We start from the raw sequence: 24,188 nt of genomic DNA on the forward strand, positions 1-24,188 counted from the left end.
TGCTAATCGTGTCTCACAGTTCTATAAATAGAGCACAGCGCTGCATCGACAATGGTGGCTACATCCAGAAACTTCTGTGTTGTTTATTAACAAGTTTGAATCCCGAGTCGGTTTTACTGAAACATCTTCGGGCTGGTTCACGACGTATTTTTATCATCCCTGAAACTTTGTATCATAATCACTCTGTAGCAGTACGAGTAATATAGAAATTTGAGACCTTTTGTTATGCAACTGGCAAAACCGAGTAGCTCTACCAGACACCTTCTCCCAGGGGATCGGGTTCAGATGTAAATACACTTAGGAGATTATAAAAACAGTCATGGATTGCCGATTTGTAATTTATTTATTATTTGTTCCCCCCGGATAGGGCCTCATCAAATAATGTTAAAGTAATACCAGGGCAACATCTCACGTTGAAATTAATGCCAACAGCATGTGTCACATCGATAGGAACATCAGAACGGAGTGTACTTAAGTACGACGGCAAAAGCAGTCATAGCAATACAGAAAACGATTACGCCTATATGAATATACGCGGCCCCCACACACGGCGTCATCGCAATCCTTCCACTCTGGTAGATGACACATAAATATTTGTGTATTGGGAGAACCCTCGGTAGCTCCCGTCAATCCTTACTGAGAATTTTAAAATCATTACTGTAGAGAGACAACGTGTAAGGTAGTCCTAGTCGCCAAAGTGGCTTCAAACTCAAAGACTTACGGCAAGCCGTTGAGCAACAAGGAATTATTATTAATAAGTTGTCTATTTTCAATGGAATAGCCAATATTTTAGTGACCTGCAAATTACAAATCTCATTAGAGCACATTAGGCATATTTCAGAATAGCCAACTCACTACCAGTGTAGCAAGGATTCAGACCAGTAGCAGCAGTATAGTCATCTCCACGATGACCAACGCGCTCTAACAGTGTGTTTCATGATTACATGCTCAATAAAAGTCTTGCTGTGCAAATCACAACGCTCTGCTTTCAGTGTACCATGCAAAGAACGTGAAAATCATATAGCTGTCAAATTAAACCAATGATTTCTCATAGTCATCACGTTGAAATGTGTGACTGGTACCCGACAAATCTAATAATTTCAGGAAGATTGTAAACATCGTATTTGCTGTATCCATTCTACATGAAAACCATCTGACAAGAAACAGAATGAGAAGATTTATTGCTCACTGAGGCGATGCATCGGTAGAACATTTTTCACTAAAAGACACTGTGGTTGAAAAAAAATAAATGAGTAAAATAAAATAGGAAAGTAAAAACTCGTTAGAATTTTAATGCCGTTGGCCATGTCGTTGCCAGGTTATGAGAACATCGTATTTATGAATTCTTCCTTTTTTAATATTGCGACCCTTCCGTCTGTTACACAGCGCTAAGTAACGATTATGTTTATGACCTGTAGCCGGTTCTAATCAGCTTGAATATGGGAACTGGGCAAGCTCCAGGATTCGGCCAAACGTTAGAGATAAATGGAAATATTTACTGGAAACGACTTGCCTTAAGTTCACAATGGATGGGATTCGTTTGATAATATTTGTAGTGATCGCTCCCAAGGTAAAGTGATTTGACTATGGAAGCCGTAATGCACACCATCATATTACAATCAGTGGTATAGCCTAAGACCGATTGTAAGTGCCGTTTCAGAAAAAGAACCGCCATTCTACAGGGCAGAGAAACGTAATATAAATAACATAATTACATCAATAAATGTTTGAGGATGTATGAGTAGTATCATACTTCATACTTAATACCAAATATTTTACGTTACCATTGAGGTAGGTCTTACCACGAGATGTCACCAATATAATAACTTTCTATAAATTCGTACGCTGTCGTGAAATTCAATACGTTTACTGTCGTAGAAAAACTGAACATTTTAAAAATTTTCTGGAATCATTCCATTGCGACTGAAACTTCCGAGTAACTTCTGTATTTAATGGACGATACTCCTTCTGAACATTTACATATGACGAATAACAAAAAGAACGATAAGTTTCTTGTAGCACTAAAGATAAATCACATAATATGGTATACACGGCGTACATAAATGTATGATGCTGAAATGCCGAATCCATGTTACAGTAAATGCCACGTATTTCGTTAAAACATTCACATCGAAGGGAAATCAACTACGCAACCGAAACCCCGGATATCATTCAGTGAGACCATAAACCGTTTGTTGGACACAGCGCGTGAAATTGTTGTGTAACGAACGCATTTATCTAGAAGTGGAAAAGAATTCTATTCAGTAACACAAAGTCATTTTTTTTGCGGGCGAAACTTTAATTTTGCAGCTCACTGTGCACATAGCCACACAAAAGCAAGTTATTTTAGCACGCTATACGGCAACGAGGACTTTAACCTGATGAAATCTCTCTTATAGCTATTAGATCAGGACGTGCTACAACGACTTCATGAATTGACTTTAGATATCGTAACTCCTCCGTCGCCACCCCATGAACAAGGAAAAAGTATATAAAGCTCTCGAGTTTCAACCGAATGACTTCGAAACGTTGCGCCACTTCGACGAAGTCACTCGGCTGAAAATTTGAGAGCTTTATAATGGTTATATTCGCAGAAAAATGTCAAAGAGATATTGTGGAGCTGACATAAAGAATTAGCTACCTTAGTTGCTGCTTTCCGATATAAAGCTGTGAACAGAAGCCGTCTCGAACCAGAATCTTGTAGGGAAAAACGAGCCTAATAATTATGAGATCGAATATTTCTGCCAATACGGTAGAGTACCCGGAGTTTATTGGTGCAAAACAGCACTTGAATTATAAATTTGGCGAAGAGCGGGATTGTTACGGTAAACAAGCCAAGTGGGAATATATTATTTCAATTAACTGTATAATTCATACCATTATAGCACATCAGAGACGAGCCACACATGTGGCAGCGAGCTACTAAGTGTAGCGTACATGAAATAGAACAGAAGTAACCAGTTGCTCGAGTGCAAGGCTTGAAGAAAATAGCAAGCCAGAAATCTCCGTCGACAACGCTGGGAGACTAAACTCCTCTCAGAACAATCCACAATGTTCCTGTCAACATTTATGGTCCCTACTGTACCTACTTGTGCCATGCAATGGAAAGGACAGTTAGCAGAAATTTAATCTAATACACAATCATAGCAGTTATATAGGGTGTTTCAAAGTTTTTGCTACGAACGCCTATAAGTGATAAATCACTGCAAGGGCAACAAATTTTGTTAGAGACCAAACTTTCCCTGACGCTTGCCATTGGTGGTAAGTGTTCGGTAGTTTTCGCGACCATGGGACGACGATATTTCTCCGAACTAACAGGTATACTAAACTATGTGTACAGTATACTACATGTCCAGTAAATCGACAGAGTGATTTTTAACGTGAAAAACACAAGAATGAGTGCCTCCAAGCAGAAAAAATACTTTTAAGTGAATCAACAAACTCAATTCCGCTCGGTCCGCCGCCTTTAACGTAGACCTAATTACTGGATGAGTGGCCACGCACACTTCATCTCAGGGGCATACTATGCCTGCCGGAGTGCCCGAGCGGTTCTAGGCGCTACTGTCTGGAGCCGCGCGACCGCTGCGGTCGCAGGTTGGAATCCTCCCTCGGGCATGGATGTGTGTGTTGTCCTTAGGTTAGTTAGGTTTAAGTAATTCTAAGTTCTAGGGGACTGAAGACCTCAGCATTTAAGTCCTATAGTGCTCAGAGACATTTCAACCAGAAGCATAATAAGTTTTAAATGATGCCCTCCATCGTCAGGAAGTGTCAACAAACGTTCTGTCTCTAACAAAAGTTGATCTCTGGGATGTGGCGCCGTCACCAATAGGTGATTATTGCACATACACTCTGTATACCATCCAAAGTGCAAAGCTTACAACCTTTAAGAATGTAAACTTGTTATCCTGTGGTACCATTGCTGCATTGCCTCTAACAGCAGAGAACATTTTCAGATGTGCTAGCAATGCATATTGTGGGTTTCTAGTAACTGAGGTGGTTGGTTATTCATTGCACAATACAACAGAGATGAGGAATGGTAAAATTTTTTGACAGATTTTATAACTTGGTGGTTGGCAGTTGTTGCAGGCGCAAACTCAATGATAGCACAGTGGAATCTTTTTCCTCTCCAAAGTTCCAGTTCGCAAGATTTACGAGTTTAGCAATTTCTATCATTTCTATGTACAATCTACGAGTATTTCCAGGTTGCAAAGCGAGTTTTACTACAGTGGGTTTATACATTTGTATTTTTTGACAGTTGCCTAAATATTCTTTTACTGGTTCATCCACCGTTCCCTTCGGAGTATCCTAGTATACCCGCCCAGAACTATGTGATGGGCTAAATTGTTGCCGCTGTACCTCGGTGGACGAAGTACAGCTCGTAACAATATGCTCGAGATTTTACTAACGGCTGGCAGGGATTTTCAATTTCAGTAAATGTTACGTCAATTTGTCGTTGATTTATATAATTCAGACACACCCCTTCTATGTCCATAAGAGTTTATCAGTCCGCCTCCAAGTAAAAGGAGGGTAGCGCTCTGGACATTTTGACGAGTTTCGGGATGCCTGCAACGGCCCAGAGGTCGAGAAATGAGCTTAAGTGCAAAAAGAGCGTAAAAATACAGAAATGTGGTCATTGTACTCACAGCCAACGTAGCTGAAGTTAATTATGAGGAAACAGCGGTCTGGCTTAACAGCCAGACGGCGGACTGGAAGTGGGTCAAGTAAATAAAAGTCTTTTGTGTTATAACTGCAAAGGTCAGCAGACACATTATACTGCAAAGGACAGATGTCTTGGACTCACGTACCAACACTTTTGTTACCCATGGACGTAACGCTAATAGTGTAGCAGCGAGAAATAACTAACGGTGCATCGAAGCGACGCCCTAGAGCAGAAGACAGATTTTCGTGTCCATTTGAATATGTGTGATAATTTATTTAGTCAATCGAAATTCCAGTCCCCTTTTGAGGATAACAAATGTTCGTCAAAGATGTATAAGATGTTACTTTTCCATTTTGTGTTTCTGGTCATTAGCTTAACAACTAATTAGCAACTGACTAACAGCATGGTTTCCTGAAGATGATAAGCCAGGTAACCATCGAAATACAGGATGTACAAAAACGTGTGTCAGAAAGTATACATATTTGTTATTGACATCAATATTTTGCAAAACATTCATTTCGACACGGGTCCGAACATCACTCGTTCTGGAGGTATGAAAGTATGTCTTATTCATGGCTACGACTTAGTAACACTGTTTCCATTGCACAGAAATGTAGACAGCAGCTGCAACGCACTAACTGAAAACACAAGGGACCTACGCAAGATTCGGCCGATTCTTGTGGAATATTCTTTCCAGAATTTATTTTATTGATGAAAGGAGGCTGCAGATTTCTGTTTGCAGATAACAGGGACCGAATGAGAGAATATTAGTATCTGTTAGCGATAAAGGAAAATCGTGATTATCAAACTACGAATCACTCTTTGTCGTTGGGACTTTCAAGAGCTTGAAAAACACAGTTTGGACACTTGTTTATACTTCACGTTGATTTTACAGGTGCTTGGAAGGAAACAAACACTATTTCAGTTCACTACCTTTTTCTACTCATGGAAAAGCGAGAAACATACTATTTTTTAACAATTAAAACCAACATACTTTGAGTGAATCCTGAGTGTCTCATTATGGAGTACAAGACTGCTATCGTCCAACTAGCTGGAAGTTCGTTTCCTGAAACTGAGATTATGGGCTGCAATTTTCATTCTAATCGTGTTTGTGGCAAAAAGTTCAATGATGCGGCCTTGTTCCTGCCTAAAACAAATGAAGAAATACCTTTTTACATATGAATGTGTTCATCTCTAGCATATCTTTCCCTGAAAATGTTGGATGACGGTTGGCCGTCTGTTCAGAAGAGAAAAACCGAAAGAGAAGTTCAGGACCTCTACGATTATTTCTGGACCAGTGTTTTGTCTCTTGCAGTTTGTAAAATATTTGATTATGAAGACACCCAAGACTATCTCAAAGGCTGTGTGTCTTCTAGAGATATGTGGAATTGCAGTAGAAGGCATCATTTGGCTAACAATGTGTCTGAAGAACGTAGCCGAAGGATAAATCTATTGATATCGAAAGTTCATCCAAATGTTCAGTAGTCAAAAAAATTCTTCCAGAAGACCCATAGCACCACGTCCACTGGTTTGACCGATTAATTTTTAATTTGGATGGAAAAAGAAGAAAGTAGTCAGCAATTATGATAGATGAGTCCACTGAAAAGCTTTAAAAAGACTGCAAATTGACGACAAGTCAATTTCTGACTTGTGTGGCCTACGCAGGGAAATTACAGTGAAGACGTAAACGTCACAACCATACGAAATTACAAAAATATTGGAAAGTAGTTTAATGCAAGGCATACGCATTGATATCTAGTAAATACTGTAAAAAAGTTTAGTGGTAGACGAAATGATACTACCTCCTCAAGGTTTTCTTAGGAACGGCACAGTCAGCATAATGTCTCTTGCAGTTTGTAAAATATTTGATTATGAAGACGCCCAAGACTATCTCAAAGGCTGTGTGTCTTCTAGGGAATCACTGCGGCTATGCCCTTGGGAAATTCTTGGAAAAAAAATTAGTATCGGTGGACACTGAACGTGGAGCTACATTAGTTAATTCTTCCTCCGTCTGAAAAGGTGTTGTAGACTACAGCAAGCTGTGCTGCACAGCTACACTTTTTAGTTGTTCTGTTCCTGTGAAAAGACGCTTATCCAAGCAAGAGCCACAGGCTCCATACAAGTATCACTCTTAACAAGTGTTCCAACTCTAAATATTCACCTCCCTTAAGCTCCCATCTGTTATGAAACGTCTTCTGTCTGCCTTCCATTACAATGTTGCGTCGATCTGTTTAATCCCTTGGAAACCAGAAGAGAACTTGCTTGGACCATATTTTATGTATATGTTTGACTAGATAAACCACCCACCTCCACTTAATTCATTTCAAATGAAACTACATGGTTCCAGAGGTCTTTTCAGGTCTCCAACATCCATGACATATATATACTGACTGAAGAGGGGTTTTAAACCCAGGTTTCCTGCTCACTAGGCACACGGACTAACTGGATAACAGCTACGCCCGTCTGCACAGGCTAACTTTGCATGCCTTCCTCCTCAATCGTAACTCCCATTCACACCTCAGCCCATCTGGTATTTCCCGTAAACAGCATTCAGTTGTACTGAAGTAGCACCTCAGCATCGAACGAAATGGGGAATCCTGCCTGAAACCTAGGCATAGGTGCTGCAACCAACTAAAACTATATGGTTCCAGAATTTTTTTCAAACCCCAGGCATCTATGATAAATGTGTGTAGATTGAAGCGACGAATGAATGGTGGGATTCTAACCCAGGTCCCTTGCTAAACTCCACTGGTAATGACTAAATCCTTTCCAGTCTGTTCTGTCCTCTCCTAGCAGTTCTCAACATGTAACTCTCTCATCTGATTTCTGAGTCACTCTCAGATTTTTCAATGTTGTCTGATGAAATGTCAGTGTCGGACTGCCAGACATCAAGCACATATAAGCTGCAAATTTCTCGTTCCAGATAAATCGAGGGCTTAGTTTTGAAAATGTATTTAATTTTTTATAAGCGCCCGCTAGGTCGTTTTATTCTTTTGTTTATTCAATGTCGCAGTGGTAACACCGGTTCCGGTCAGATCGCCGAATTTAAGAGCTGTCAGGCTGGGCTATCACTTGGATGGGTGACCATCCGGTCTACCGAACGCTGTTGGCAAGCGGTGTGCACTCAGCCCTTGTGAGGCAAACTGATGAGCTACTTGATTGAGAAGTAGCGGCTCCGGTCTCGGAAGCTGACACATGGCAGGGAGAGGGACTTGCTGACAACATGTCCCTCCATATCCACATCCAGTTACGTCTATGGGCTGAGGATGACACGGCGGCCGATCGGTACCGTTGGGCCTTCATGGCCTGTTCGGGAGGAGTTTAGTTTCGTTTATCCACTGTCCAACCAGTCGTTGCCTTAATCTGTCTCAGACGAAAAAGAGAACTCATTCTCTGCTGGATTGTTTTAATTATTTTCTTTTTAGTAACTTCATTCTTAAATATTTTACTCTTCTTGTAATTGATTTTAGACATACGTTCACACCCTCCGCGCGTAGTTCTTACTTTCCTTGTTGAAATTCATCTGCTCCCTAGGCAAGCAGTGCAATTTCGGTAACAGAATGAAGATGGTCCATGTATGTTCCTCTGACACGTATTTCATCTCGTTTTTTCTCTTGGTTTATGGAATCTTAAACTTCTCTCAGGACAGCTGATACCAGCCCCTTGCATATATGGCACATCAGAGCATATTTTCTTTAACTGCACTATCAGTAAATTTATATAATTCTACCTAATGTCTTTACTTCTGTTATTAGTCACAGAGTGCTTCACATTCAACGAGAGTGCTGTGCCCAGCGTTCTGCGGCAACTAGTGCCAACGAGGCATCCTTGGATGGCCGCAAACAGCCCTGGGGTTCAAATACCTATAATTGAAGTTATAGAAAATTGTTCACACCTCCATTACAGCTGAAAATACCTACGAACTACGAAGTTATCATATCCTACATTGATTGAAATTAAGCTTAAGGAGAAGTTTAGGCAGGCAGGTACCAGAGATGTAACAATATCACAAGATTCTCATAACAGTACAGTGAAAAATGATGTAAATATGTCATCAGATTCACATAAAGACATAGTGAAAAATAAGGTTAATATTTTAATATATTAAAAAACAAAGTAGATGAGCTTCTGGTTTGTTTAGAAGATTTATAAACTGAGGGTGGAATAAAAGTACTATGCCTGTCTGAACATCATATACTCCCCAGAAAGGAAATGGTAAATGTAGGTGGATATAAACTTTCAGCACATGTAAGCAGAGACACTATGGAGAGAGGAGGAGTTGCCATTATGTTAAAATCAGTCATAGTGTGAAAAATTTGGAAACTAAGAAATTTTGCACAGAGAAACATATAGAAGCATGTGCATGTGGGCTTAAACTAAATAATGGCACTTTTATACTTTTATAATTGTAGCCATGTATATGTCCCCACTGGGAAATTTTCAGCTATTTTCGTAAAACGTGGATTCTTTGTTGTGCTATCTGTGAGACAAAGGAAGAAAATTATTATTTGTGGGGATTTCAACGTAGATTTTCTGAAAGAGTCGAATAGGAAGCTTGACCTTGAAGTATTACTTGGTTCTTTCAATTTGACAGCAGTTAGTGATTTTCCTACTTGGGTGGTACAGGAAAGCAGCACACTGATAGATAACGTTTTCACAGACCAAGATAAATTTAATCAAATAAGAATGGTCTGTCTGGTCATGATGCACAGCTAGTTACAGTATATGATATAGCTCCATACAGTAACGCAAAGCAGTCCTCCAAAATAGTGCGTTACATTAGCGATTTAACAGTTCAACATTTTAGGAAAAGCTCCCAACAGTTAGACTGAGATGAGGTGTACAGGGGACATGATACTAATTTAAAATTTAACTTATTTCATGATACTTTTGTGAGTGTATTTGGGAACAGTTTCCCTAAGAAAAAAGTGAAATATAATTGTAAGAAACCATGTAAAATGCCATGTCGTACTAAAGGGATAAAAATATCTTGTAAACAGAAAAGGGAAATGTACCTTATGGCTAGGAGGAGTAATGATCCCAAAACAGTGTAAATTACAAAAACTACTGCACTGTACTAAGAAATCTTAATAAAAAGTCCAGAAGTATATGCATTATGTCTGAGATTGGCACATCTGATAATAAAATTAAAATAATTTGGAATATTGTGGAAAGGGAAACAGGGCACCTGAGAGCACAGGAAGACTCTATTTCTGCCAGACACAAAGAATAGTTTGTTAAAAAGAAGTCAGAAGTAGAAAACATTTTCAATAATCATTTTTTAAGTGTTGTAGAGAAAATAGGATCCAACTATTCATTAGAAAATGCAAGGCACTATGTGGAAGAGGCAATATCTATGCAATTTGATAAAATTGATATTTAACCAACCTCTCCTGCTGAAATTAGAAAAATAATAAATTCACTCAAAAGTAAAAGCTCACATGGAACTGACGGAATTTCCAACAGACTAATAAAAGTTTGTTCCCAACAAATAAGTAGGATTCATAGCCACATATGTAGTAGCTCACTGAAACAGGGCATTTTTCCACACAGACTGAAATATACTTTTGTTAAACCATTGCATAAAAAAGGGGATAGATTTGATGCAACCAACTACCACTCAATCTCACTTCTGACAGCTTTATCCAAAATTTTTGAAAAAGTAATGAATTCAAGAGTAGCATCACACATTTCTAAAAATGAAATACTAACGAAATGTCAATTTGGTTTTTAGAAAGGCTTTTCAACAGATAGTGCTATATATGGTTTCACTGATCAAATATTAAATGCATTGAATAACCGCATATCACCCATTGGGATATTTTGTGATCTCTCAAAGGCTTTCGATTCTGTGAATCATGAAATTCTTGTAGATAAGCTTAAGTATTGTGGTATGAGGTGGACTGTGCACAAATGGTTTAATGCATACTTAACTGGAAGGATGTGGAAGGTTGACAGATAGTCTACAAAAACCAGCAGAATCATCTAATTGGGGAGGTATCAAGAATGGTGTCCCACAGGGTTCAGTCTTGTGTCCCTTATTGTCCTTTATATATAATAACGACTTGCCACTTTATATTCATGAAGATGCAAAGCTAGTTCTTTTTGCAGATCATAGAATCACACCCAAGAAGCAAGAATCAGCTGAAGAAATTGGAAATAATGCCATTCAGAACATTATTATGTGGTTATCTGCAAATGGACTCTCATTAAATTTTGAGAAAACACAGTTTATACAATTTGGTACAGTAAATGGCATGACACCATTGATAAATATAGACTATGAGCGGAAGTCTGTTGCTACGGCAGAATATTCAAAATTTCTGTGTGTGTATATTGATGAGAAATTGAACTGTAAGAAACACATCGATGATGTGCTGAAACAGTTAGGTTGAGCTACTTATGCTACTGGGTTATTGCAAATTTTGGTGATAAACATATCAGTAAATTAGCCTACTATGCCTACTTTCATTCACTGCTTTCATGTTTTCATCATATTGTGGAGCGATTCGCCATTAAGAGGGAAACTATTCATTGCACAAAAGCGTGTAATCAGAGTAATAACTGGAGACCAGCCAAGATCACCTTGTAGATGTTTAAGGAACCCGGGATATTCACAGTACCTTCGGAATACATATATTCACTTATGAAATGTCTCATTAATAACCCATCCCAATTCAAAAATAACAGCGAAGAACATAGCTACAACACTAGAAGAAAAGATGATATTCACTATTCTGGATTAAATCTCACTTTGGCACAGAAAGGTGTGAAGTATGCTGCCACAAAATTCTTTGGTCATTTGCCAAATAGTATTAAAAGTCTGACAGATAGCCAACCAACATTTAAAAGCAAACGAAAGAATTTCTGAAGATGGCAACTTCTTCTACTCAATAGATGAATTCTTAGATATGAAGTAGTAACTGTGAAAAAAAGTTAATTAATCAATTATTTTGTTTAGAGGAAACTTATGTTGAAGTGACGCATTCCACGTCATTACGAAATGTCGTATTCATGATCTATGGAACAAGGATTAATGTATGTATGTATGTATGTATGTATAAATAAATAAAAATACTGACACATATCTAAAGATGCAAAATTTAAAACTTTGTAATAAAGCAGAAGACTTTTACATATGAAAATACTAATAGTAAGCCTGAAGCTATAAATTTCATGTCCTGTGGACATCAGGAACATGAATTGTGAGGAAAAGCTACGAAGCAGATTACATCAAATTAACACCGATGACGAACTTCAACGAAACACAGAAGAAATGACGGAAATGTTAGAAAAAATGTTACCATTGATAGAATAGGAAAAAAATGTTATCGTTCTTAGAATAACACAGTGGTGATCGCAACTGTCTAATGCGACAAATATTTGTATAATTATGAAATAAACAAATGACAAACATTTAGAATGAATGACTTCAAAACGATTTGCAAGCGAAGAACTACAAGAACATGAAACAGTGTTAGTAAAATGTTTCCGAAAGTGAAGTGAGACAACGGCAAGCAATTCTAGGGAGGACAACTTAAAAGAGGAACCTGACATTGTCTGATGAACAAAACAGAGATATGGAGAAAAGACGAGAAAATTTTTCAACAAAAGTAATAAATGACGAGAAATTGAAAGATGCAGTTTAATATAGAAAAACAGACATAAAGATAATTCAGAATACACGGTGTCCCAGGAAGAATGGTCACTATTCAGAGTCACCACAGAAACGAGCATTCGAAGGAGAAAAAATGAGAATCTAGTAAACGTGGGCTTCAAAATGCATACTTTAAAAGCTATGAGCAGCTTTTCATTTTCCTTACTGTAAAACGCATCTACTCTACTGAAGAAGTCCTAATGGTTCTTGAGGTATCCACTTTAGGGCCTAAATTTACTAGACAGTTTCTTCTTACTTTGCTCCATGCTACCTTATCCCTAAATACGGAAAAGGATGGATTACAGCAGATTTGTTCCACAGCATAGAGTTCATAGCTTTTAAGGTATGCATTTTAGAGTAATGTTTGCTAGACGTTTTGTTTCGAATGATCGTTCATGCCATGTCCCTGAAAATCGGCCATTACACCTGTGTCACGCTATATAGTATCCAGCAGATGTTTCTGATAAAATTGCACTCTAGTTCATGTATCACAATCTTCACCAAAAACCATAGCACACTCGTATGCTGATTTTGGTCAACGATTTTGTAGATTATAAATCTAAAATCTGACCATTCCTAGTGTGTACACGCATTTCCGTTCAGTTCAGTGTGTTTCACATAGCAGTGTCATTAACGCTGAAAACGGTGCTAAGTGTATTGTAGCCTGTTTATGGGCATTGAAGTCTTTGCTGACTTGATTTAAAAATGAAATTCCAAATAGTTGTGAACTTTTAATAGTATACGAGGGTAAAACAGTGACAAATCAGTAACCGCTGCTGCCGATCTGCCGTGTTCTATTCCACTAAATACATGCTAATATATCTGTGTCCTTACTGATGTTGGTGATGCCTTGCCACTGGATGATGGAGAATGCCTCGTTGGAGTACATGAGCCACGACAGGTACTTCATCCATCCCACCAGCATAGGAATGGACCTGCAACAATAGATCCCTGTGTTTGAGGCAGATATCACATGATTGTTTGGCCAGTTAAAACAAATCGAAGTTTAAGAATAACATGAAATTTATCTAAGTATTCTACCATGAAAGTTAAACAAGTTGCTATTAATATCCATAAAATCAATCACCACAAATACAATAGGGTGTACGTTAATTTCCTTGTTAAACATAATGTTACTGTTAACAACCTATTCATCAAGGAATAACAACTTCTGATCTTCATTCCTTCTCTCACCACAACCCAACCACAAGTACAAGTTCTGAGAAGGAGGTGGGCGATAAACTTGATAGCCTGGAATGTAGGCTACTTCAAGCGAACTGATGAAAGCCAACTCAAAACATTGAATTTAAAATGGCAATACAATGAATTTATATGTAGAAAGCTATAAAGCTAGTAAATTATATTTAACTCTAAAAATTGCTCATTCAGGCTCACGTTACATGGATTACACGAGAGCCTTTTTGGGAGTTCCTTGAACTACTATTCTGCACAAGATGTGATTCACTCATGCCTTAAAATTTACAGGTAATTCTTTACAGTTTAAAGTTATGTTTTTCATTACACATAAATACCAGCTACATTCCTTGATAACATTTTATGCGGTATTTGCTTTAATTTCAGCCAACAGCTTAACTGAAAGTATGAGTAAGACACACTCAACAAATTCTTGCCGATATATAATAAAATGAAACACTGGATCACACATAACCATGACCAGCAAATAATAAGTTGCTGATTATCGGTAACTAGTTCATTTGCCAGAGCTAAATAAACTGTTTGAAGATGCCAATATATCAACAGGAAAAAAAGAGCTAATAGTTACTAAATACGAGGGTAAGTCAATTATTATGCGCAATTTAGTTATATTCTTGTTTACTTTGGCAGTACTGTCGTTTTATGTTGATGACGCATACTTTGTTTATTTGTTGTTATATCTTTGAATTTTCAAGCTGCCAGGTTAGTTTCGTTATCACTGCAGTGCTGTTAATTACGGCTTCTCCGCGGTCTACTTGCACCAAAGAAGAGTAACGTACAGTTATCCGTTTTTTGTGGTGGGAATGCGTATCAGGGGCCGAAATTCAAGGAAGACTTTGGGTACAATACGGGAACAGTGTTTTGCCACAACGGAGTGTCTACGACTGGACTGAAAAATTCCGAAACGGTCGCACAAGTGTAACGCACGATGAAGGGGCCGGACGATCGTTTACGGACACAAATGAAGAAACCATTGAGCGCTAACGTGAAATGATTCTCGTAGATAGACGATTAACTATTGACGAAGTGGCACATTGTCTGCAAATTAGTCACGGTTCTGCCTACGAAATCATCCACTACAGACTTGAGTTTCATAAAGTTTGTGCAAGATGGTTTCCAAAACAACTCACACAGTTGCATAAAAAAACGCGCTTCGACATCTGCAAAAAACATTTGGACAGCTATGGTAACAAAGAGGACTTCTTAGACAGGATCATTACTGGTGACGAAACATTGATCCATCATTACGAGCCGAAGAGTAAACAGCAATGGAATGGAAACATCCTAAATCGCCATGCCAGAAAAAGTTCAAGCCCCAATCGCCTGCAGGAAAACTGATCCTTACGGTTTTTGGGACGCTCATGGTCCAGTACTGGAGTATACTGGGGAAAGGGGCACAACAAACAATGTACGTTACAGTGAGATGCTTACTGCCACGCTAAAGCCTGCAATTCGAAGAAAACGGTGAGGATTGCTGTCGTAAGGTGTATTGTTGCGCGTTGCGCGACAATGCCCGTCCGCATACTGCTGCCCACACTGCTGAAACGCCATAGAAACTAAAATTTGAAGTACTGGATCATCCTCGATATATTTCCGATGTTGCCCTTCTGACTGTCACTTGTTTGGTCCACTTTCCTGGCTCGCAGCTCAACCGAGAACCTTCTTCTATAAGGGCATCAGGAAGCTTGTATAACGATGGACCAAGTGCGTTGAAACGCAAGGAGACAATGTCGAAAAATGATGTTCTTGTAAGTTTCCTATTTGATTACAATAAAATTTTATAACTAATGTGCGGATAATAGTTGACCTACCGTCTTAAAAAGCAGGAAATTTCCCAACAGTATGTAACCTAGAATTAAATGTCTAGGTAACCCAAGCCACCGTTGTAAACATTTCCATATGGCTGACTGATAATGGTTTAGAATAACATAAAAATTAAACTACTTAGCTGAAGACATCGAAATATAATAATATTCGTATCAATAACGCCTTGTCACATACAGAAAAAAAACAAAATTTTTGTTTCTTCTTCCAGTAGTTCGATATCCAGTAAATATTTGTAATATCATTTTTTGGAAGTAAAGTGCAAGAAAAATCGTATATAGCACATTAACAGAAAGAAATATTGGTAAACATGTAACTACACCAAATATTCCTTTTATTATTATAGGTATTCACTTTATGTATCACACTGTAGTCGTATTTCGTTTATTTTATTAAATACATACTGTAAAAAATCAAGACTTTCACTAGAGAGTTTTGAAAAGCTGAATGACTTCCTTTATGAATTTCAAATATAAACAGATTTTTTGACACTCACTAGTGGGGAATATATCTGTGAAGTTAATTTTCACAAGCGTTTTCCGTGTTCTGAAGATTATGCTGGCCACTAATCGTTCTCCATGTTCTGACGATCACGAGACAGCCAAAAAATTGGATCTTTTGCCTCAAAGCCTATTTACCTGGAAATGAATCCTTGAGGATGCATCTAAAACCTCCTTCATTCAGTGATAAGATGTGCTGACAAGTGTATGAGAGCGTTAGCAGCCTCAGTATTACCTGTTATAAATATGTACTATTCTTTGCTCTTTAGACATAATCATCATTTGTACTAATATGGGTAACATACAAAGTAATCTAGATACATTACTGTCGCTTGGCAGTATTGGTAATGTGACACATTTGTCACACAGTCATCCTATAAACCATTTCTTTCACTTCAAATAATGCGAACCTTCTTAAATACTGTCCTTAAAGAGACTATGTTCCTCATATTCCATTGAAGTATTTCACCTTGCTTTACATAAGAATGATTTACACATCAATGGAAGATGTCGATAACATACCTATTAACGCAATAAATCTGACAGACTGGCTAAGTACGTAGGGAGTTATGTATCTGCAAATGGAGATGTCGAAACAGTGTATGCTATATCCCATATAACATAGGCACGTGAAGACAAGGGTTTCTGAACAGAAATAATACATATGTCCTACCATAGTTGTTGATATTTTCAACTGTGTTTCAGTTTATAGGCCCACTAATCGGACAATAATTGAATAACCAGGTTTTGGGATAGATATTTCATATTGGGAAATGACTGTCACATATTACTATGCGATTTTGTTTCATTTTTATGACATTATTTCGCGGTTATATTGCTCTGAAGCGCCAAAGAAACTGGTATAGGTATGCGTATTCAAATACAGAGATATGTAAACAGGAAGAATACGGCACTGCGGTCGACAACGCCTATATAAGACATCAAGTGTCTGTCGCAGTTGTTAGATCGGGTACTGCTGCTACAGTGGCAGGTTATCAAGATTTAAGTACGTTTCAACATAGTGTTAGGGTCAGCGCACGAGCGATAGGACACACCACCTCCGAAGTAGCGATGAAGTGTGGTTTTTCTCGTACGACCATTTGACGAGTGTACCGTGAATATCAGGAATCCGGTGAAACATCAAATCTACGATATCGTTGCGGCCGGGGAAAGATTCTGCAAGAAGGGACCAACGAGGACTGAAGAGGATCTTTCAGTGTGACAAAAGTGCACCCCTTCCGCAAATTGCTGCTGGTTTCAATGCTGGGCCATCAACAAGTGTCAGCGTGCTAATCATTCATCTAAATATCATCGATTTCAGAGCTGGAGGCTCACTCGTGTAACCTTGATAACTGCACCACATAAAGCTTTACGCATCGCCTGGGCCCGTCAACACCGACACTGGACTGTCGATGACTGGAAATATGTTACCTGTTCGGACGAGTCTTCTTCAAAATTCTATCGTGCGTATGGACGTGTACGGGTATGGAGAGAACCTCGTGAATCCACGGACTCTGTATTCCAACATGGGACAGTTCAATCTGGTGAAGGCTCTGTAAAGGTGTGGGGCGTGTGAAGTTGGAGTGATATGTAAACAGTGATACGTCTAGATACGACTCTGACAGGTGACACGTACGTAAGCGTCCTGTCTGATCACCTGAAAGCATTTTTTTTTTTTTTTAATTTTGTGATAAGTTCTATGGGACCAAACTGCTGCGGTCATCGGTCCATAGGCTTACACACTACTTAATCTAACTTAAACTAACTTACGCTAAGGACAACACACACACCCACGCTCAAGAGAGGACTCGAAGCTCCGACGGGGGAAGCCGCGCGAATCGTGGTAAGGTTTCCTTAGACCGCAAGGATACCATGCGCGGCTAAAATGCATTCATGTCCTTAGTTCATTCCGACGTACTTGGGCAATGCCAGCAGGACAATGCGACACCCCACACATCCAGAATTGCTACAGAGTGGCTCGAGGAACACTCTTATGAGTTTAAACTTCCGCTGGCCACAAATCCCCAGACATGAAAATTATTGCGCATATCTGAGATGTCTTGCAAGGTGCTGTTCGGAAGAGATTTCCACCCCCTCGTACTTATATGGATTTATAGACAGCCCCGCAGGATTCATGGTGTCATTTTCCTCCAGAACTACTTGAGACATTAGTCGAGTCCATGCCACGTCGTGTTGCGGCAATTCTGCGTACTCGCGGGGACCCTACAGGATATTAGGCAAGTGTGACAGTTTCTTTGGCTCTTGAGTGTATGTAGCGTATTAGAAGATTTACTTGGGAGGGAAGATTTGAGCTTTTCTTGCTTGCAAGGTGCACTCGCAATGCCCTCTAGTTCCCACTTGTCGGCAGAAGGTGGTCGGTGAGTGTCATTAGGAGAGGCAAGCATCCCTGCGAAGTTGAGCAGGCATGTGGAAGTGGAGCCGGCGCCTGACATCACTGAGAGCAGGTACCACCTTGCCGCCACTGCCGTACCCAGAGATTCAGTATGACCTTTTCGAATTTTCTATACAAACGTCAAAAGATGGGACGCATTGAAGCTGCCTGGGAGGCGTGAGAAAGTAGGTCGCTCCAAATTTTTGGTGTATCCAATCAAAAGCATCGCCAAGCACGGTGTGTGCTTGGTGCGAAGAGATTACCAATTGGTGGGGCACTGCTCTAGGGCAGTATTAACAATTTGTTTGTTGAAATGCGTTTTATACACCAATACTCTGAAGTTTCTGATGCGTTTTCCTGGTTTTTTTTTTCCACGATAAATAAACAATTTTCTGGTTCGTCATATTGGGAACATCACTGAGTCGTCCCTGTGGAGTAGCATGAAAGCTGTGATTTAAGGGCAGAAAGAGGAGTTTTCTGAACTTTTTGACTCCCAGCCACTATCTGATGCTGATTGGCGCACACTAGCTGCTTCTTGGGAAAATGTAAGTGTCGCAGTTGTGGTAGCCGGATGCATATTCTTAGCAGTTGACAACTTACTTGTCCTGCCAATCGAGTATTGTTGCCTGTCTGCTTATAATTTTTGGCCTTTTTGTCTTCATAAATTTGAATTTGTGAGCTGCCCAGATGAGGAAATCATGCTGCTCTTTCTCGATATAGTCTTCCACATAACTCGATACCCCCTCTCCCCAGTATTAGCATCATATTGTGAAACTTGTCTACGTATTTTGGAGAAAACATGGCATTCGCCAATTTTATGTGAATTGTGTGCATCATAAAGAGCAGGTAAAAATCTGTTACACTCCAGATTGACTTTCATCGATCAATTAATTGTGCTGCAAATTTCCCATGGTTAGGTAACCCAAACGCAACAAATATAACCTGTCGTTGATCATACGGTGATGGTGTTTTCCTTGTGTACTTTGATCAAACACAACCAACTGTTGTTTAAAGTTAAAGAGACACACCAGTGAGTTTCGATACGCATGCTACAACTCAGCTTTCACAGCACATACTTTGTACAGGAATAAATACTAAAGTTCAATTTTACTAAATATAAAAGAAGTAGTTGCTCGAGAGCAGCGGAGGGTGTAGCCAAATTAAGTCATTATACTGTAAACTGTAGGTACCTACATAATTACAATATTCGATTTATCTCTAAAACTATTTTAACATATAATTTAATTTTGGCTGCTCTTTGAAATATATACCATCATTTTTTACATTTATTGTATGTTTAATATCAAAACGTTCATAAATAATATCTTTTCCAATAATGTTTACCATACTGATGTTGTATTTGACATATCTACCTTTCTATTGTCTAATAATGCCCTTGCAAGTTGAATACTTATTTAAAAAATATAGAAATATCTAAGCTACTTGAAATTTCGCATTTTAAATAATAAACATGAACATTTATTACCAAGGAGCGATGAAAAAATCCAGCAGATTGTTACTTTTTCGTCTGTTGACAAATTAACATAAATATATTGTCTTTTAAAAGAAAAATAGAACATCTTTAATTGCATTCGTCAATTTACGTAGAGAAGACAAGCCCTCATATACTTGTTTAAGTTTTAACATGACATCAGATGTACTCTAAATGCTTTTATTAAAAAGGGGTTATCAGTTACCAGAAATCACAATATCTATCACGAAAATTAGCGAAAAACTAGTAACAAGATCGAGTGGCAGTCTGTAATCTGTCAGTGACTGTTGAAAGAAAGGAGGTGATAAACAGCGGTTAAAATATTACAAGTGCGATCGAGAAAGCCTAACAATCAGCAATATAAATTATATTAAACTTTGAAAATGGTAAAGAGTAGTAATCAGTTGTTGTTTTCGTTCTAGCTTCATCAGAGCAGATACAGATTTCGGCTAGTAACTAGCCATTATCAATATTAAAATAATACAAGAAGTTAACAGTCAGAGCATAGCATATATTAATTACAACTCATGACATAACCTATACTGTCTGTACACACAAATTTACAAAACTGGTACGCCTACACCTGCTGTTTAGACTCTTGTCACAGTTCATTAAGGACCACTGTGTAATAAATGTGGACTTTGCATAGAACACCTCGGCTGGCTGTGTGATGCCATACATATGAACTACAAAATACATAACCCTTTAGTACAGCTATTATGGTCTCTAATAAAATTTAAAAGTTGCATAGGAATAAAACGTGATAAGACTATTAACGTTGCTTTAGCAACTTATTGCCACATTTAATAGTTAACATTTGAGTATATAAAATGCCAGATTCTTTCTTTGTGATCCAATTAGTTTGTTAATTTTTAAAACCGAAGATAAAAACAGTTTAGTAAAATTTACAAACAGCTACGAGGCGTGAAACGTGAGCTCTCAACTGCATGACTTAGGAAATATGATTACTTACGCTTTTTCTGTACCATGAAACATACCTCTTCTATGGTATACTCTTTGCTTTCCATATTTTGGGAGGTAGTAATATCGACAAAAGCCAGAAAGTGATGTCCAGTAAACACGGTCTTTTTAAAGTGCATTCCTTATGAGCCTTTCTCACTTGTTCTTCTTCGCTACATTGCTGAACATGTACTCGTAGTTTTTCAGAAATGCGGTTTAGAGTCTATGTTTGCTAGGCAGTTTCTCTTGTTTTGGCCACTGCTACCTCCTCCCCAAATATGGAAAACAAGGAAGTTGCAGCAGAAGAGGCCGGAAAACAAAGAAGGCAACATGTATAACAGACTTGTTTCACAGTATCGAAGATGAAAAAGTTTTAACAGATATTGAGGTATGCAATTTAGAGCCCTTTCCTACTAGACTTTTTTGCTTTGAATGATCGTCATATCCCTGAATACTGATCATTCTTCTTAGGATACGTGGTATAAAAAACAATGCTCCTATTTGTAGGATATTTATATTTTTTATCAAACCAAAAACTACATAGCTAACCATATTACTGTACATAAAAATGTTTTTAATGTTCATAAGTGCTCCATGTGGTCCCACGTAGGTCTATCGGTGTTTGTTAGTATGGTAGGAACAGACGTTCCGTATGTATGTGTACATGCCCTGAGCCACAGCTGGTAAGTTTAAGCGCTAAAAACAAATGATACAGTGTGAAAAACTCGGATTCATTCCGCAATTTAAGTCATTCAACATAAAACAGACTACTAAACTTATTGTTTTCTTGTGTTGTTTCTAAAACAAACAAAACTATAATAAAATAAAAAATATAGAACACATTTCGTACGGAATCATGGACCTTGCCGCTGGTGGGGAGGCCTGCATGCCTCAGCGATACAGATATCCTTACCGTAGGTGCAACCACAACGGAGGGGTATCTGTTGAGAGGCCAGACACACGTGTGATTCCTGAAGAGGGGCAGCAGCCTTTTCAGTAGTTGTAGGGGCAACAGTCTGGATGATTTACTGATCTGGACTTGTAACATTAACCAAAACGATCTTGCTGTGCTGGTTCTGTGAACGGCTGAAAACAAGGAGAAACTACAGCCGAAATTCTTCCCGAGGGCATGCACCTTTACTGTATGGTTAAATGATGAAGGCGTTCTCTTGGATAAAACATTCCGGAGGTGAAATAGCCCCATATTCGGATCTCTAGGCGGGGACTACTGAGGAGGCCATCGTTATCACGAGAAAGAAAACTGGCGTCCTACGGATCGGAGCATGGAATTCAAGAATCCTTAATCGGGTAGGTAGGTTAGATAATTTAAAAAGGGAAATGGATAGGCCAAAGTTAGATACAGTGGGAATTAGTGCAGTTCGGTGACAGGCGGAACAGAACTTCTGGTCAGTTGAATACAGGGTTATAAATACCTAATCAAATAGGGGTAATGCAGGAGTAGGTTTAGTAACGAATAAAAAAATAGAAGCGCGGGTAAGCTACTATAAACAGAGTAGTAAACGCATTGTTGGAGCCAAGACAGACACGAAGCCCAGGCCTACAACAGTAGTAGTAGTTTATATGCCAACTACCAGCTCAGATGACGAAGAGATTGATAAAATGGATGATGAGATAAAAGAAATTATTTAGATACTGAAGGGAGACGAAAATTTAATAGTCATGGGGGGCTGGAATTCGATAGTACGAAAAGGAAGAGAAGGAGAAGTTGTAGGCGAAAATGGAATGGGGATAAGGAATGAAAGAGGAAGCCCCTTGGTACAATTATACAAAGAGCATAACTTAATCATAGCTAACACTTGGTTTTAAAATCATGAAAGAAGGTTGTATACGTGAAAGAGGCCTGGAGACGCTGGAAGGTTTCAGATAGATTATATAACGGTAAGACAGAGATTTAGGAACCAGGTTTTAATTTGTAATGCATTTCCAGGGGCAGATATGGACTCTGACCACAATCTGTCGGTTATGAACTGTAGATTAAAACTGAAGAAACTGCAAAAAGGTCGGACTTAAAGGAGATGGGATCTGGATAAAATGAAAGAAGCAGAGGCTGTAGAGAGTTTGAGAGAGAGCATTAGGGAACAATTGACATGAACAGGAGAAAGAGATATAGTAGAAGAAGAAGGGTAGCTTTGAAAGATGAAACTGTAAAGCCAGCAGAGGATCAAGTAGGTGAAAAGACTAGGGCTATTAGAAATCCTTGGGTAACAGAAGAGATATTAAACTTAATTGATGAAAAGAGAAAATACAAAAATGCAGTAAATGAAGTAGGCAAAAAGGAAGACAAACATCTCATAAATGAGATCGACAGAAATTGGAAAATGGCTAAACAGGGATGGCTAGAGGACAAATATAAGGATGTAGAGGCATATATCACTACGGGTAAGATAGATACTGCCTACAGAAAAATTGAAGAGACCTTTGCACAAAAAGATCCACTTGTATGAATATCAAGAGCTCAGATGGAGAAGCTTTTGAAGATGAAATAGGCGTTTTGATACTGCGTGAAGAATTTGCCAGAGCACTGAAAGAAATAAGTCGAAACAAGGGCCCAAGGGTAGACAACATTCCATTAGAGCTACTGATAGCCTTGGGAGCCTGACAAAACTCTACCATCTGGTGAGCAACATGTATGAGACAGGCGAAATTCCCTCAGACTTCAAGAAGAATACAATAATTCCAATACCAAAGAAAACAGGTGTGACAGCTGTGAAAATTACCGAACTATTAGTTTAATAAGTCACGGCTGCAAAATACTAACACGAATTCTTTACATACGAATGAAAAAACTGGTAGAAGCCGACCTTTGGGAAGATCAGTTTGGATTCTGTAGAAATGTTGCAACACTCAAGGCAATGCTGACCCTATGATTTATCTTAGAAGATCAAATGAAGAAAGGTAAACCTACGTTTCTAGCATTTGTGGACTCAGAGAAGGATTTTGACAATGTTGATTGGAATAGTCTCTCTCGAATTCTGAAGGTGGCAGGGATCAAATACAGTGAGCGAAAGGCTATTTACAATGTGTACAGAAACCAGATGGCGAGGGGCATGAAAGGGGAGCAGTGGTCGGGAAGGGAGTGGGACAGTGTTGTAGCCTATCCCCGATGTTATTCAATCCGTATATTGAGCAAGCAGTAAAGGGAACAAAAGAAAAATTTGGATTAGGAATTAAAATCCACGGAGAAGAAATAAAAACATGGAGGTTTACCGATGACATTTTAACACTTTCACAGATAGCCATGGACCTTTAAGAGCAGTTGAACGGAATGGACAGTGTCTTGAAAGGAGGATGTAAGGTGAACATCAACAAAGGCAAAAAGAGAATAATGTAATGTAGTCTAATTAAATCAAGCGATGCTGCGGGAATTAGATTAGGAAACGACGCACTTAAAGTAGTAGATGACTTTAGTCATTTGGGGAGAAAAATACTGATGATGGTCGAAGTAGAGAGTACAAAAAATGTACACT

The 24,188-nt window shown here is 38.7% G+C and overlaps 1 protein-coding gene across 3 annotated transcripts in view; it reads right to left on the minus strand.

Annotated features, from left to right (window-relative positions):
- LOC126175392 (protein scarlet-like) overlaps positions 1-24,188 on the minus strand; it is a 412,406-nt gene that overhangs the window by 10,597 nt on the left and 377,621 nt on the right. For all 3 annotated transcript variants that reach the window (XM_049922174.1, XM_049922175.1, XM_049922176.1), the window contains exon 13: positions 13,152-13,252. In XM_049922174.1, the coding sequence (XP_049778131.1) occupies positions 13,152-13,252 (101 nt within the window). The remainder of the gene's footprint in view (positions 1-13,151; positions 13,253-24,188) is intronic.

Source organism: Schistocerca cancellata, chromosome 3, assembly GCF_023864275.1.
Source record: "Schistocerca cancellata isolate TAMUIC-IGC-003103 chromosome 3, iqSchCanc2.1, whole genome shotgun sequence".
In the NCBI taxonomy this organism is placed as follows: domain Eukaryota; kingdom Metazoa; phylum Arthropoda; class Insecta; order Orthoptera; family Acrididae; genus Schistocerca; species Schistocerca cancellata.